Source organism: Apostichopus japonicus, chromosome 18, assembly GCF_037975245.1.
Source record: "Apostichopus japonicus isolate 1M-3 chromosome 18, ASM3797524v1, whole genome shotgun sequence".
Taxonomy (NCBI): Eukaryota; Metazoa; Echinodermata; class Holothuroidea; order Aspidochirotida; family Stichopodidae; genus Apostichopus; species Apostichopus japonicus.
Window position 1 is genome coordinate 12,405,312 of NC_092578.1, and position 17,422 is coordinate 12,422,733.

The following is a 17,422-nucleotide window of genomic DNA, read 5'->3' on the forward strand; positions in this document are numbered from 1 at the left end:
TTTTCCAGTCATTTTGGGAAATAATGCCACTAGCTGGAGACTTGATCAAGTCAAATATTGACTTGCTTATTCAGGCTTGCAATGTAGTTTTGATGTCATTCTCCATAAAAAGGACTACTTGGCAGGTTTACAATTTGAACTTTTCTACAGTTTGTGTGTGGAATACGAGATGTGAGTATAACCTATCTTGTTAGAGCTGATTCCTATTTCTGCTCTTTAACGTTTCTCTATGGTACGTCAATTGTAAACAAGTTGCATGTCGTTCTTTTATCGCATTAGTGTAACTTTCGTGAGCAATTTGTGTTAACACAATTCAAACGCGATATCCACAACAACTTAGCAGACTTAGCAAGGGAATAGTTTAAGTTTTTTGTTCTATTATTGCATGAATGAAACTACAAAGTGCATACACTGTTGGTTCATTGTTTTTGCAATTGGGCACAGTTTATCCCTACTGATAATTACAATTGGATCTATTGCATAAAATATCAGTCCATTTCAGGAAATAGTCACCAGATTTCAGGAAATGTAGCAACGCAACTCTGGGAAATTCATTTCTAAAATGTCGAAACACTGGTTAAACCACTGTTGGTTCTTTGTTTCTGCAAAAGGCACAGTTTATCCCTACTGATTGGATCTATTGCAGGAAATATCAGTCCATTTCAGGAAATAGTCACCAGATTTCAGGAAATGTAGCAGCGCAATTCTGGGAAATTCATTTCTGAAATGTCGAAACACTGGTTAAACCACTGTTGGTTCTTTGTTTTTGCAATAGGGCACAGTTTATCCCTACTGATTGGATCTATTGCATGAAATATAAGTCCATTTCAGGAAATTCATTTCTGAAATGTCAAAACACTGGTTAAACCAGTGTTTCGACATTTCCGAAATGAAAAGAAGAATAAAAAAAAGGTTCTAAGTACACTGTACCTGGTTTGATGTACAGTATACTGCAGTCCACATTGCAGCCTTAATATTATCTATCTAGATTCACACCATCTGCAGAAATGTTATTAGTGAAAAAAAGTTTGCGTCCCAGGAGACGTAAGCTCCCGAAAAAGTTTGCGTCCCTTAAAAAAAGCTTGCGTCCCGATCGAAAAATAATTACGTTTATCATATGCCCTTCTGTTACTAATACCAGTGTAGTATCACTGCCTATACTTTGTGAATGTTATACACAATATATAGGGCAGAAATGCTCAGTGCCTTAGCTTCGCTATTTTTCAGGGGCTGCCCGGCCTGCGATTCCAACAACCAACTCTTCAAAAATCCCAGTACCTACTGTACAGTGTGCATATCTCTCGCTAAATTCCACACAGTTCACTGTACTACTGCATGTACATGCCTGTTCGAGTTTCATTTTCAACTACACATGCGCAAATCCTTAAAATCTGATCCAACATTTATCCTGGGATCTTTGCAAGCAATCATCTATACGAAAATTACAGAAGGTCTATGTGAATAGCTTTTTACACAAGGGACGAAATAACTGGGTTCGCATAGCAATTTGCTACCCAAGAATTGCCAGTTGCTAATCAATATTACTTTTGATTAGCAAAAGATGCAGTACCTGCTAATGCTAATTGTTATTTCCAAGAATTGTCGAGCAATTATTGCTAATCAATTCTCTAAAACTATTTCGTCCCTTGTTACACAATGTAGATTTTAAAAAACCAGTTCAATGTTCTAAAGTACAATAGTTTACACAGGAATGTTGCGCCAAAATAACATTCACTGAAGCATGTGGTTTATTGGACCGCGAAAAATTTTTGCAACAGAAACTACTGATGGTAAGAATGCACATTTTACATTAGCAACTATTAATACAAAAAGAGGAAACAAACTGTAAGCTGAAATATCCTGTTCAGGATCAGAGATGTTAGCTTCCCACAAAATTCATAGATTGTCTCCACTCATTAACATTTTCTGATCAAAACAATGATTCAAATATTACGTGATAGTCTCAGAAACAATGCAAGTGCCTCTTCTTTGTCAAACGGTATAAGTACTGTATGTGAGGCCTAACGTTATGATATTGGAGTGCACACACATGATAGCCTATACCGCAAAAAGCTTCACTATCTCTACACAGGGGAAATTACTTTCGAAGTAATTGTGGATAAACAAAATACTCCTTGAGCACTACAGATGCAAGAATTTTCACAGACAATGGATGGGGACTATTAACCAATCAAATCACAGGAATTTTTGAAAGCATCAAAGCATGAAAATCTCTGTAATGGGGTGTTGTTAACCCTGTACCTCGATCGTTATGATTATATGTTTATTTTCAAACCAATTTAATGATCTGTAGGAGTAGGCAGGGTTTTTGTTAAGAAATGAAGTAGGTGGGTCAAGTTGAAAAGTAGGCGGGACTGTCTGTATGCGGACATAGGGGAGGGGTCTAAGGGGAGGGGGCCCCCTCCCCTTTGACGGAAAATTGCAATTTAAAAAGTCTCTAGATGCAAAATGGTGCAATATACAGTTGTTTGGTCAATGATATTGCCCCCTCCCAATCACCCCTTTCTTCTGTCCTATTTTTCTTTTTTTCTCCTGAATTTTTTTATTAACACTCGGGTCATGGAGCCTAGGGAGGTAGCTATGCCACTGAACCGAACTTAGCAAGGGTGTGACGCACTTGCTGCATTAAATGAAGTGCGATCATAACAAAATGATAATAGGTCTACGGTACCTACAAAGTGAGTAGGATTTTACTGCCAAAAAATACTCAACTAGGTCTGTGATAGAACCTTCTGTTTTTTATTCAGCTTTTATCTCTGTTGAGCAACAATTTGTATGTCAAGAGAAGCCCTTCGCCTACCTCTACTCTCACCCACCCCTCGGCCTCATCTCCTCGACCATACTACTAATGTTCAACTTCTTGTAGTTTTTACCAACAGTTAACTGCTGTGACAGTTTCAATCACACCTGACCTGGTTGTGGGTATTTATTTCTCTCGATTTTTTTCGTCATTTTTTTTTTTTTTTAATTTAATTTTTTTTGTTTTTGTTTTTGTTTTACTGATCGTCGCAAAGTAGCCGGGTCATGTACGTGCAGTAAGCGGGTCATTTGACCCGGGTCCCGGCTACTAACGAAAACCCTGGTAGGAGAACATTTGGTTCATGTAAGAAGAAGTTGTGGTTTTTTGAAAAGAAATAATGAAAGATGTTCATTCAAAAATGTGTTTTGTTATGTTTTCTGTTGACCTAGTTGTTAGTGTGCATACTTGGGGTTTGTTTCTCAAAAAAAGTTTGCGTCCCGGACGCAAGCAATTTGAAGAGTTTTGTGTCCCTGGCCAAGACATTGCGTCCCAGACGCAGAATCCTGCGTTCGTAACAATGCTGCATCTGTGCTAAGTCTTGTTACAATTTCACAGTAACCTGTTTTGAGAAGTAATTGTAAGAATGTATCATACCGAGAGTGTGATCAAGTTGTATGAAGTTTTAATGTAACTTTTGTATTTTTATTGAAATACCTTATGCAATCTCCCTTTCCCAAATTGGAGGATTGAATATAAGTGATTCATGGTACTATTCTTTGTGTTTGTGTCTTGGTCGTGAATTTGTGTAAAAACTGACTCAGCAGTTGCTTTAAAATATCAGCTTTGAAGCACTTGGGACCTGTAGACAATCTTATCCTGTCTTTAGGCTTAGGCCCACCTGTTACAAATATTGCTGACCAATTATCTTAATTTCCCTGATGCAAGGAAAGGATGACTTACATTTTTGTTTATACAGGTTACCTAAATTCAAAACATTTTGTTCCATGAAAGAATGCCTTTAATTTAACAAACGTGACCTTCAATAGTTTACCACTCTCACACAAAACCTTGCAGCAGCTGTACTCAAAAATTGCTGTGGTACAATTAAAACTTCATAAAAGTACTTAAATGTTTCAAGAGCCACTTGAGCTTGATCAGGACATGGCAAAATATGGCCAGTGATCATGACAACAACAAGGAAGGCACCACTCAAAATGCAATAAAGTTTTTGAATTTCCAGAACTTGAATATTATGAAGGGGAAAAGGCCATTATTAAAGGATAATGTAGTCTTCACTCAAGTGTGCAATTCATTTATGAAACAAGAACGTCAAGGCTTCAACTTTAACTTGAACAGGATATGAAAAATGGCCTCTGAAAAGGAAAGTCGGGAAAATAGGCTTCTTGCATTCCAAATTTCTTGCAACTCCCTTGGAGAAAGTCAATTAATTATTGAGTTTACAACATTTTCAGACTTTGACCTCCATTTTGGCCTCATATGACCTTTGATCTGCTTCTTATACTCAATACGGTGGATCCACATACCAAGTACACCCAACCTTAACTATCAGAGTTGTACTCAAAAGAGTTTACATCTTTGACCTCTCTTATCCTCACATAACCTTTGACCTTTGCTCTTACTGAGGTGGCTCTAGATGCAAAGTATGAAGTTTGGAGGTTTGATGTTTAAAAGGTTTCCAGATCTTTGAACTGTGTTGATCTCAAATGGCAATTGACAGGAAGACTTGGGTTCTTGTGTTCACTATTAAAGGTATTTTCACATACAAATGTAAAATCTATCCAACCTTAACTGTTAGCGTCTATCATGTTTACATAGTTGGACCTCTGCTTACCTCAAATAACCTTTGATCTCACCAGAATAAAAAAAAGGATTTGCACTCACTAAGGTGGATCCACTTATCAAGTATCAACTTCATTTCACCTTTCTCTTGGAGTTAGTGTTTACAAGGTTTTCAGACATGGTACGGCATGGCATGAATGGAATAAACTTGAATGGGGTTATATCAGTACTATTAACTTTATTACTTGAAGGACTGCTGTAGAGACCCCAACTAAAGCTATCATGGAAAGGTTTTTGAGTTACATAATCGACCTGCCTTGGTCATAAAATGACATCTTTTTACCAATTAGTCTGCAACGCCTGCCACATAATGTTTCTTGTATGAGGGTCTTTGTGCGAACGCTGTATGATTAACTACACTGTAGACATGAACACATTTCCACACAGTGTTTACACAAAGATCCTAATGGCGTTAAGAAGCCAAGCAGGCTAATTTTAGAGCCTGTGGTCGATTTACGACCGTGACAGGTCAATTACGTAAACACAAAACTTTCCTAGCTATAGTGTGAAGTAATTGGAGCCAATCAAGCAGATCTTTAAAGATTCTCTTACATTTGTTCTCATCTGTTTGTAGCAAGAAATGCCATAAACTGTATTCTTGGTATCATCTATACCAGGCAGAAGGAAGTAAATAGTGTCTGTGAAGAAAAGAAACAAAACAAGTCTTTGTCATTATTTTTACTACTTTCAATTAAACTAATAACAGGGTCCAATGCACAAACAGGAGACTGGAGAGGAGGCAGATCAATTCATCAACTGGTCTAAAGTTGTCTCTTTCAATTCAACTAAAGCTTGGATTCGTGGGTTGATGGAGGTACATTATTTACAGGGAGTCATGTCAGGTAGAAATCAAGGTACAACTGGAAAACTAACATAAAAAATTATGATATCAAGATAGACTCCAGAATGCAACAACTGTATAGTAATGATAAATTCAGTGACAACTCCATTCAAATGAATCCCCTAGTATATTGTTGGAGTACACAGACACAAATATATAAATCCCTTGGTATAGTGTTGGATACAGGTCTACACAAATATATGATTTGCCTAGAATAGTGTTGGATGCATACAGACAATATAAGAATCCCCTAGTATGATGTTGGAAATATACAGACACAATATGAATCCCCTTGGAATACATATACAAATATACATAGTACATAGACAATACACATATAAACAATAGGTAGTGAGAGTTTGGTTCTCACAGACACTTTAAGTGCAAGCAATGTTTCTCTAAGGCCCTCAAAAACAATTAATTACTGAGAAGCCCTGGTTTACATATGACTAGTGCTGTTCTTCTATTTCTGCCTCATGCTTCTGTATTTATTTACCTTCTTTTTAATTTAATATTAATTCATTTCAAGCTCAAGGGGTTCCTTTCAAATTCTACTCATTTACACAATATTGTAAACACTTTGAAAACAAATTCTATTGATTGTGGCCAATATTACTGTTTTCAAGTCCATTTTCTTATCCATGAGGCAAAAACATCAGAAGTTCTGCACGTCTAACATGTTCCACACAACAATCAAAGGCATTGTTTAACATTTCATTTGCACAGTAACATTACTTCATTTACTTCATTCATATCATATGTATCAGTACATTGTTTACCTTTGTCAAAATTGTGAGCCCCATCAGGCAGAGCAAGACAAGGCAAGTGTTTCCACTGTGGAGGCAAATCTCTGCTCTCACAGCCTTTATCTTCAAACAGCGGGGGAAAGCAGAAATCAATCTATTGAAGGAAAAGAAAAATGAGTGTGGTATGTAGTAAGTACTGGCTTATACTTGAAACATGTATTGATTCAACGTAACTCTCCCTTATTGCCAAGGATTGAGAAGAGAAAAGGACTAAAAAGTAAATTCAAATGAGGACTGCATTGTACTTGATGGCACTGAAAAAGGATAGGAGGATCACATGACAAACTGCATTACCATACTTCCCTTTGTATGCCTAAGTTTCAAATTTGGTTGTGTGTTTGTGTGTGTTTTTGTTTTTGTTTTCCTATTTTTTTCCTTTCTTTAAATATTTTGTGGTTACCCAACAAGACTTTCAACTAGTTTCAACTAGTTTATTGTTTGCAATCACTCAGCTTTACATCTTGCAAGCAAATATCATATCGTTCATTTGCTCAACTTTTCGACATCTGGACAGTATTTGTGTTTCACTAGCAAGAAAACAGAGATGGCATGCACACTTTGGACAGAAATATTGTAATCAAACTATATGTAATCATTTACATCAAAGATAACTCTGGTTTGCTTAAACATGTCTACATCAGAAAACTGTGCTTGTGAGACTACCTGTTTAACTTAAAGGACCAGATTTGACAAAGTACTTAAAACATTGTCAGCCAACATTGAGTTTTAAGGCCAAATCATGAAGAATAGCTTTAAGCATACTGTGTTTTATGACAGAAATTTCTGATTTTAAATATCCTAGAGTATTGTTTGTTTGAAAACCAAATATGACAGGTTTTTTTTGTGGAGAGGGAGAGAGGATTTATGGATAGGAAAAGACAAAATTGAATTTAATAATTAAAAGAATAGTCCAGAATACTTTATGGCCGGGCCTAGATAATTATAAAATTACAAAAGAACACTATAGACCAAACCATGTGCTTGTCTGATTTAGATGTTGCAACATGCAGCTTCGGAGAAGAATCCCAACCATAAATATTTAGATCATATCGTCATTCCACACAACCACATGTTTATTACTTGGGCAATGGCAATTAGGCAAGCTACAAAACATGATGAAGCTTTGGCAAATACAGTACTTGCTACTTTTTAAGAAAAGTCACACAAGAAAGAACCTACTAGGCAAGAAAACAAAAACCAAAGGAATGAACTGCCCTCAACCCTAGTCCCCTTACATCCAGCCTGTGACTGTGTGATCACTGTCAGGTGTGTATCACGATTCCTCTCAGCATTGTTACGAACATAGGTGTAGGAGCCCAACTTGATTTGAGGGGGCGCTGTAACGACTTGCCCGAAAAATATAACCAAAATTTTTCGCGCACTCCACACGCGGTCATGTTAATGTATATATAACATAGGCATATCATATAGGCATGAACCAGTTATAACATAGCATGCCAATAGCATACAATCATTTGCCGTTTCATTACTTTTCCATATCGGTTATAATTATTGGAGAAGTCGTTAAAATAATGATCATAATAATATAAGTTTAACCATTGAAAAACACATTGCAAATTATTTTTCTTTTCAGTACAGTAGGTGCCCGAAAAATTCTAAGCATATTGCCCAAATTTTCACACAATTATTTGGTTGGGAGGCTGCAGCCCCCCAGCCCCCCCCCCCCCGCATCCTATGCATATGGTTACGAACGCAGGATTCCTTGTTTGGAACGCAATGTTTTGGCCAGGGACGCAAACTCTTCAAATTGCGTGCGTCCCGCGGACGCAAACTTTTTATGAGAAACAAACCCCAAGTACACACTCACAACTAGGTCAACAGAAAACATAACAAAACACATTTTGAATGAACATCTTTCATTATTTCTTTTCAAAAAACTACAACTGATAAGAACCAAAAGTTCTCCTACTGCTACAGATCAATGAATTTGTTTGAAAATAAATATATCATAACAATCAACCCCAAGGTACACCCCATTACGGAGATTTTCATGCTAAAAATAGACAATGATGCTTTTCAAAAATTCTTGTGATTTGATTGGTAAATAGTACCCATCCATTTTCTGTTAAAATTATTGCTTCTCTGTAGTGCTCAATGAACACGTAGTATGTTGTTTAACAACAATTACTTGAACTTTACTTTCCCCTGTGTAGAGATAGTGAAGTTTGCGGTATAGGCTATCATGTGTGTGCACTCCAGTATCAAAACGTTAGGCCTTGTCACATACAGTACATATATACCTTTTGACACAGAAGATGCACTTGCATTGTTTCTGAGACTATCACGTAATATATCATTGTATCATCAGAAAATGTTAATGAGTGGAGACAATGTATGAATTTTGTGGGAAGCTAACATCTCTGATCCTGAACAGGATATTTCAGCTCACAGTATGATTCTTCTCTCAGCATTAAGAGTTGCTTATATAAAATGTGCATTCTTACCATCAGTAGTTTTGTTGCAAAAAACTTTTTGCGGTCCATTTAAGCGCGTGCCTCAGTAAATGTTATTTTGGCGCAAAATCGTGTGTAAACTTTTTTTTAAATCTACATTGCGTAAAAAGCTTTTCACACATACCTGTAATTTTCGTATAGATGATTGCTTGCAAAGAGCCCAGGATAAATGTTGGATCAGATTTTAAGGATTTGCGCATGTGTAGTTGAAAACGAAGCTCAAACAGGCATGTACATGCAGTAGTAGTTCAGTGAACTGGAATTTAGCGAGAGATATGCACACTGTAGGTACTGGGATTTTTGAAGAGTTGGTTGTTGGAATCGCTGCAAGATCTTATTCTAAGCACTGAGCTCCTAGTTGGCGAGTACGGAAGTACAAGTGCGGATGAAAAGAGGGGGGAATGGGGGTAAACATTGGTTGAAACGGCAGGGTGGTCGAAAGGAGGGGCGGGCCGGGCTGCCCCTGAAAAACAGCGAAGCTAAGGCACTGAGCATTTCTGCCCTATATATTGTGTATAACATTCACAAAGGCAGTGATACTACACTAGTATTAGTCATACCATAAACGTAATTGATTTTCGATCGGGACGCAAGCTTTTCTTTACGGGACACAAACTTTATCGGGGGCTTGCGTCCCTGGGACACAAACTTTTTTTCTCTAATTACATTACTGAAGGATACTGGGAACATGTTATAAACATGACCTTAGCCATAACCTAAGGAAAGAAGCATTTTATTTTTAGAATAGCCCAATACTTACTTGACAACCTCTTTTGTGATGAAATCCCACAACAAGAATATTCAACACAGACCCTGACACAGGATCTTCATTCATGTTGACAATATCGATAATATGGTACACAAGTTACTGCCGAGGCATCTGGAGTTTGGAAATGAAGTACTTTTAGTTCTTTTACTGTTTTCAAGTACTGAGAATGATAGTTTCGACGCTCACGTGTACAAAAGACATTGTCTAATATCAAAATAGATAGCTTGTGTTAACGTTTGCCCTATTTGTAAGATTTTCTTGTGAAACTGAAAGAAATAGTTCTAGAATAGCACCTGTACACATTGGTGTTTAGTCAAAGTTCTAACTTCTACTTCTAGTAGGTAGGCTGAGTTAGGCTAGGATAATACTAGTACTAGCGTCTGTACTACTATTGAGTCAAACGTATGCCGACACTAACAACGGAGCTCCTTGTATCGATGTCCCAGTGAATTTCTGCTTTCTCTCAACTGAAAGTGAGTGGAAATTACAAATAAATGTCATTGCCAAGAAAAATAGAGTACCGAAAATAGTTTCGATTGATCAATATGCTGTAAAGAACAGTCATCGAAAGTACACAACCGAAATTACAGTCCGACCGGTACCTTGTGCAATTACCCAGGTTCAGTCCAGTGTTTGCCTCTCATTTGAGGTCGCACTATTTATGCCAGGTTCAGTACGGTTATTTTTGTTCGGTCGAATTCAAGCACCTGACCGTATGACGTCACTAATAGCGCTTCTCACGATAATATGTTCTTCTATTCTGCTCTTTGTGTACGGCTAGTTTCGTTTTGGTAAGTGTTCTTGCACTCATAAATGGCACAGCAACTTTGAGGTGACATTCTTAAATAAACATGCTGTCACATTTTCAGCAATTTGCCAATATTTTCTAGCATAGTATGACAACTATTTTCTGGCAGTGGTGAAATCGTTTCACAGACATTTATCAATTTCTGTGCGCTAAATTAACAACGAATCACGTAATGGGGGTCTCAAGATTTCTAAATGGGTTTGTGTCCGGGACTGTTTGTTCAGCGTTTGCATTCATATTTTATAATCGTTTTACCATCGATATGACAGATGAAAAATACACATTCAGAAAACTGCACGCAAAAGAGGCACCTCGACTGAGAGCAGTAGGTGGGTCATTAGACTTATAGTTATACTGTGTATTAGGATACTTAACCGCTCACCTAGGCTAGACTGGCCACCTTACAATATTGGAGGTAACAAGAAAGAAGTTTAGATATTGTGTATTATATTCAAAGTAATAGTATTTCCAGGTTGTAAGCACAGGCACTCCCAGCGTTTGTCACACTAATTATAATTATAAAGATAATATTAGCCATGACACTTCGAGTACATGTAAACTAGAATAGAATACATTATCTGCATGTTTGGTGACCACATATTTACCAAAAGTCATGGGGAATGCCGTACTATGTCACTGATCAGCCTGAGCGAACATGCAATGCATCAAGCATAGGACTAGCCGTTTATTAAAATTACTGGTTAAAGTTAGGATGGATCCAACAAGCAGAAAGTCATATCTCACTAACAGCAGTTTCAGGTCGAGTTGAAGTTATTGTAACATAGTTTATAGGCCGTGGCTATTCTTACGACGAGTTGTAACAATTATTTATAAACTATTCTTACGACAAAGGCAAATTCAAGAGCAGTAAAGTAAATAAAGCAACTGCGCATGTAGTAGGGGTAACCCTAAACATAACCCTAAACCTCGATCCTAACCCTAACCTGAAATTATTGTTACTCCTCGTCGTAAATATAGTACTCCTGGTCATGAAAATAGCAACTGCGCATGCGTAGTCGGAAATTATTCTTCCGACTAGTCGTAACAATAGCCACTTTGTAGTTTATAATTAGTATAATCACAACTTGATCCTGGAATTGTTGGTGAAGTATTTGTAACATAAGATTATAATTATTAATCACAACTTGATAGTGGAATCATGATCAGTCCTTACATACAGCCAAACATATCTGAGTGAGGAATGAACTCTGTGTGTTGCCCCATAATTAAATGCAGAGGCTTCAAAATGCTAAAAACATCATGCCTGGCCTTTGTGGACTCGTTTCCTACTTTGGAATTTAATACTTCGTCCATAGTAATTCCAAATTAATTGTCAAACTGTTGTTTCTCAGATCCTTAACCATCTGTTTATGATGCTATTCTGGCATGATAAACCCTGTCTCCAGACAATTGGTTAAATTAATAAGCATGCACTGATGCTTCTTTTCCCTGATGATTATGAAAATAAGCAAGTTTGCCATCCTTACTGAATCAGTGGTTAGAACTGTAAATAAGCACAGCTAGCCTATATAGCTACCAACGCACAGGTACTTGTATACACTCTAGCTACTGTATCGCATAGACCATGGTTATGTAAATATATCAGCAGTAAGCATTACGCATACTGATGATCAGTCAAGTAAAGGTAGAAGCACTAGTACAATCCTTTATGTAATAGATGATCCGTTAAATATGCATGAGGGATCAGCCCAATAGCTCCAATTTTAGTAAACAGAGCACCCTTCCCTAAGTTCCCTAACCTTTATTTCATACATGGTATATCTAACAAACTTCAATGTGAACATAACCTACGGCTACAACATTTAGAATATTACTCCAAATGTTTCAGCAGTAGGTTAATATTGCAACCTGGTTTTCATGCACAAGTTAGAATTAGGGAAATCCTGTATCATTTTTGAAGTGGCTAGTAATAGTAGTATGCCATTGTCTATAGTTCCTTGTCTACAAATAAATTGAAATCAAAACTGGTACATGAACTTGAATATATCTGATAGTGTGCATTATCATACAGTATCTTGAACATAAACCAGATCCCATTGGATGCTCTTCAAATTACTGACTTATATGATGAAAGAAAGCATTAACTCTTAAGCAATGGAAAGTTAAATTAATCTGAGGAATGAATTTCTATTAAATACTGCTCCAGAGTAACAAGTCTACAGCCTATAAAATATTACAATCTTTCTATGCTTGTATATATATATATATATATATATATATATATATATATATATAACAGAAAATCATAATGTATTTGTTTTGCTTTTTGTTGACCTTATTTTTGCTTTGTGTTTTTTTTTTATCAAGAAACTGGCATTTTACTTTCTATTATGAAACCTCTTACTTAAAACCAATCATCTTACCATGTTAACTTTCTCCCATTAATGATAGATTCAGGAACAGCTCTGAAGCTGAGAGGAAGTGAAATCCTCAAGTATGGTATTCCAGACAGGGGTTTGGATGCAAGACTTTACGAGAACCATGTCCTGTGCTATGACCAGGCCAAGAAAACACCAATTTGGGTGGCTGAACATATCACAAAGGCTGACCTCAAGGGTAACTATTCCACATTTCAATTTTATGAAATCAGCAATGTCTGCTTACATCAGGAAGCTCTTTAACTTCTTTAAATGTTCCAAGTTAACGGAAATATAAATATTGAAATGTATGAGATTGAAATTTATGAGATTAATGAGATTAATTTATGAGATTAAATTTATGAGATGAAATTTATGAGATTAAATTTTTTTCATGATCTGGTAAGTGTCGAGTTTTAAAGTCCAAATTAGAATTGAATACCTCCAGTCAAAGAAAAGTAAAAGCACATTTGTAAAATTAGTTACTCATGATTTCAAATTTCTCTGCAAATTATTTAATTTGAATAGAAGTTTCATGATCTTCATATCCTTGGGATTTTGTATGATACTTATGACAAGTTTGTTAATTCAATTTATTTTCACAACAACAACCAATGCAATTTAATGTTAGTAATAATAGACTTAATGTAAGTAACACTAACTGTTGTAATTGAAGTCACAATGGACAGCATGTATTAGGAGATGCTAGAGCACATGAGATGGAAGACAAGCGAGTTTCAGACTGTGAAAATGCCCTAACATTGGCTGCTGCCTATGTCCTGTCTGTGTGCATGAATGTACAGTAGCAAATAAATAATTCAATAAATAACTTCACAGATACTAGACTTCATTGCTTTATTCTTCATGAGACAACAACTCTTTAAAGTGGACCACACAATACAACGACAGTACCATTCAGAATAACAATGACTTTTCTAAAGTTTGTATCTCCTGTGGAACTTTATAGCATATGTTTTCTATATTTATAAACCTATGAAGTCCTTCCAGTTTTAACGTTTAATATAGTTTCTGATTTGTTTTCTTCGCAGGTCCAGCAAACAGGAGGAATTGTAATTTTAACATTGATCCCACCTTAGATCCATTCTTTACCTCTCATGTCAGTGATTATAAAGGGAGTGGGTGGTCTAGAGGTCACATGGCCCCTGCTGGAGACAATAAATACAGTCAGGTTAGTATTCTTGAATTCTGCAAAATCCTCAAAGTTTTGTTTAAATATGAAAATTCATCTAGTGGATTTAGTGAGATGTAAACATTCTAGTCTTGGGCGCAGTTGGTTCCATCTTCATTAAGTGAAAAATAATAAACCTGGATACAGTTCTGTCTAGTTTTCATTTCATCTTTAGTAATTTTCTAAACTTCTCAGATGCAATGAACTGATAAATGGCTGGGTCACTGTGATGACCAATTTGGTCGGATGGTTTCATTTACGCAAATTTATGGTAGGCTCTGAGGAAACTGCAATGGAATTGTGGCTGGCCTAGGCTAAGTCTTCATATTTGTCATATAAATAATAGAAAGTTTCCTGAGAAAGGTCTGTTGAGATCTCAATATACTGAATATTATAGAAGTAGTATAGTATAGTAGTAGTATAGTGTAGTATAGTAGTAGTATAGTGTAGTATAGTAGTAGTGTAACAGAGATCACTGGAAGCCATATTGTCATATTGTCATCGCCAGGATGCAATGGAAGAAACGTTTTACTACACCAACATAGTTCCACAAGATGTAAACAACAACGGTGGATTTTGGAATCGTTTGGAGATGTACTGTCGAGATCTGACAGACAAGTTTTCCGAAGTGAGAGTTATCAGTGGTCCTTTGATGCTACCAGTTCAAGAAGAAGAAGGAGCAAAGAAATTTGTTAAGTACGAAGTAAGTGATGTCAAACCTAGAAACTCCTTGTGTTGAATCTAAGTTTCTGAGGTACATTTCTTTCATGAACTTCTTTATGGATATATGGAAGATTTAACATTAAAAGGATTGTTTGCATTCATCCCACATGAAAAAATAATGGACAAATATGTGTATATTAGAAACAAAAATACATTGGGGAGGGTCAAACTAAATCTTGGTAAAATTTGCATACACGTGACCATTCATTGCTATGTCACAAATATTTGTTGTTAATGTCTTCTGTGGCAAAGCTTAATATTGAAGTTGAATTCCTTCTTTGATGATTTATACACTAATAAACAAAGATATGAATGTTTAATTTCTTATCAGAGTCAAAAGGAGGCTATAGTATATGCAATGGTGGTAGAGTGGGTGTGTGTGTATGTGTATATTTATGTTTGTGATGCCCTTTCCTTTAAAACAGCTCAAAATGTGAATGCCAGATTAATTCCATACTTGATACATGGATTCACTTATAGTGACTGCAAAAGCTCTTTTGAGTTTTGTAAGGGTTGAAGGTCATTCGAGGTCACCAGAGGTTCAAGTATGAAAAAAAGCTCACAGAGTAGCAAGTAGCTGAGTGGGACAAAATCTAGCAAACAATTCTAGCTAACATATGCATTAATTAAGGTCAACTATTTAAAAACTAGAAACCTGCAGTCTGTTCTAGAGCTTAAATTCAGATTGTTTAATAATTGTATCTTTTATTACTTAATGGTAACCTTTATTCATATTATTACAGCAAGTTATTCAGTTTATCAAATATTCACTCTCAATTTTCTCAAACAAAGAATGAGCTAATTATGCAGAACACATGCAAAGAGTCACCACCTTCTTGACATCTACTAAGTGTTATTCATTGATTCAATATGAATGTTGCTTTTAGTACTTAACATAGTTTCGTAATCTGACTTTCTCTATCTCCTTTAGGTTATTGGTAACAGCTCAGTCGCAGTTCCCACTCATCTCTTCAAAGTTATCGCAGCAGAAAGTCCACAGACACCAGGATCACCTGTCGCTGTGGGAGCTTTTATCGTACCCAACAAGCCAATAGAAGGCAGTGCCCAACTGGTTGAATATGAGGTCAAGTTAGAGGAGCTGGAAAAATCTGCTGGGATTTACTTTTTACCTCAACTACCAGCCTCAAAGAGAGTCGATTTGTGCTCTGTGGATTCTTGTAAACTAATCCCACAAGAAACATTGGAATTATTCTTTATTACCAGAAAGTTAGAAAATGCCGAAACGTTACAAAGATTAGAATCAGCGTGGAAGGACTTGGACAGAAGAAGCTTGATACCTGATGATTATATGATTAGTATATACAAGAAGAAAAAAGAAAGTCTGATGAATAAATAGTAATAATTCAGAAAATCAATCAAAACAATCCTTCATGTGATTTTGTTTAAATAAGTGTGAAAAATCTGTTCATAGTTCAATAGCCCCAATACATGTGTAAATGTGGAGCATATTTTGAAAACAGAATTTAATTCATACACTTTGTTTGGAGTCATCAACCGCATATTTGAAATTGTTTCCATGTTAGTTCTTATGTAAAGTAACCTCTTCATTTGACAAGAATTTCGATCAACTATGCAGATTAAGGAGTTTAATGAGTTTATGTTCTGCAGTAAAGATTGAGACCAGACATTCAGTCCTGGTTTCCTTGTAGAAACATTGTGAATGGACACACTCAGACACAGTGCAATGTTACTTCATCTGTGAGTGCTAGCGAGTAATGAGCAATAATTAATGATTGTACTTTGGTCCTGAAATATTAGCAGCCAACAGTTTTGTCAAGACTGTTGTTTGGCACAAGTTATCATAAGGAAGCTTGCAATACTTGATGCATTTGTGAGGCCTTTTTGGTTTGTTATTTTGAAACGTTAAGTTGGTCTCTCTGGCTCAATTCCAGCAGAAAGAATTTAGTTTGATATGTATAACATGAAATAATGTTACCTGCTGAAATTGCTACTTGTGGTAACTCATTAAGTGCCTGCCTATTATTTAAACTATGTATGATCATTTTGATATTGAAACATCGTTGCAATTTTGAGGGAGAATTGATGAATAAATTTGTGAAAAAAAGTTGAGTTTTATAAAAAAAAATCCAATGCTGCTTTGTTCTAAACTCGCATGACAATGTGGTTCATCTCATCAAGTAAAGTTTGAAAATAAATGGAAAACAAAAGAAAGCCAGGTAGCTTTGTGTGATTCCTTGCCATACAATTTGCTCAAATTCAAATTAACTATCCGACTAATGTAGAACAAGTGAGTTAAATTGCTCCAGGAATTAAGTGTGAACCAGAAAATATTTGCAGAAACCCCTTGTGGGCTTCAACCATGTCATTCACTCATAAGGATTTTACAGTATAGAATTTGAAACAAACATATTTCAATATCCAGAAAGAACAGTCTTCCTATGTGAAATATAGACACATTTTACCAATTGTGCTAGCAAATCCCTTTAATAATTGTTGAGAGTTACATGACATTGTTTTTACACTGAAATAGTTTTGAGAAAATATCCAATTTTCCCTCTATATGAGATAACCTGTTAACCCCTTGAAGCTCAGAGGGTGAAAACCGATAAGAGGTTTAATTGCATGTTAAAAGCAAGAGTATCAACACTGAAACAGATATCATTGCCTGGATGCCAGGTATGTCTTGTTGAAGATCTATAGAACCACAGAACTGAACTGAATTTGGCCAATGTTTACCAAAAGAAAACCATTGCATTGGAGAATTCACAGATTAATTGTAACTTTAATGTCAGAGTTATCATATTTAAAAAGTTTTCAGACTTTGATGCGTG

The 17,422-nt window shown here is 36.1% G+C and overlaps 2 protein-coding genes across 2 annotated transcripts in view; one reads left to right on the plus strand and one right to left on the minus strand.

Moving 5' to 3' along the window:
• Positions 1 to 10,178, minus strand: part of LOC139959044 (late secretory pathway protein AVL9 homolog) — a 35,305-nt gene extending 25,127 nt beyond the window's left edge. Inside the window, exons 1-3 of the mRNA XM_071956577.1 lie at positions 9,503 to 10,178; positions 6,242 to 6,362; positions 5,174 to 5,259 (exon numbers count right to left, since the gene is read on the minus strand). Coding sequence (XP_071812678.1) covers positions 5,174 to 5,259; positions 6,242 to 6,362; positions 9,503 to 9,577 — 282 coding nt within the window. The 5' untranslated portion in view covers positions 9,578 to 10,178. The remainder of the gene's footprint in view (positions 1 to 5,173; positions 5,260 to 6,241; positions 6,363 to 9,502) is intronic.
• A 132-nt stretch (positions 10,179 to 10,310) lies between these two features.
• On the plus strand, positions 10,311 to 16,021 carry LOC139959047 (nuclease EXOG, mitochondrial-like). Its single transcript, XM_071956581.1, has 5 exons — positions 10,311 to 10,648; positions 12,732 to 12,896; positions 13,747 to 13,886; positions 14,395 to 14,589; positions 15,541 to 16,021. Exons 1-5 carry the CDS (start codon positions 10,492 to 10,494, stop codon positions 15,964 to 15,966), a joined length of 1,083 nt encoding a protein of 360 aa, XP_071812682.1. The 5' UTR covers positions 10,311 to 10,491; the 3' UTR covers positions 15,967 to 16,021.
• The last annotated feature ends 1,401 nt before the right edge of the window (positions 16,022 to 17,422 follow it).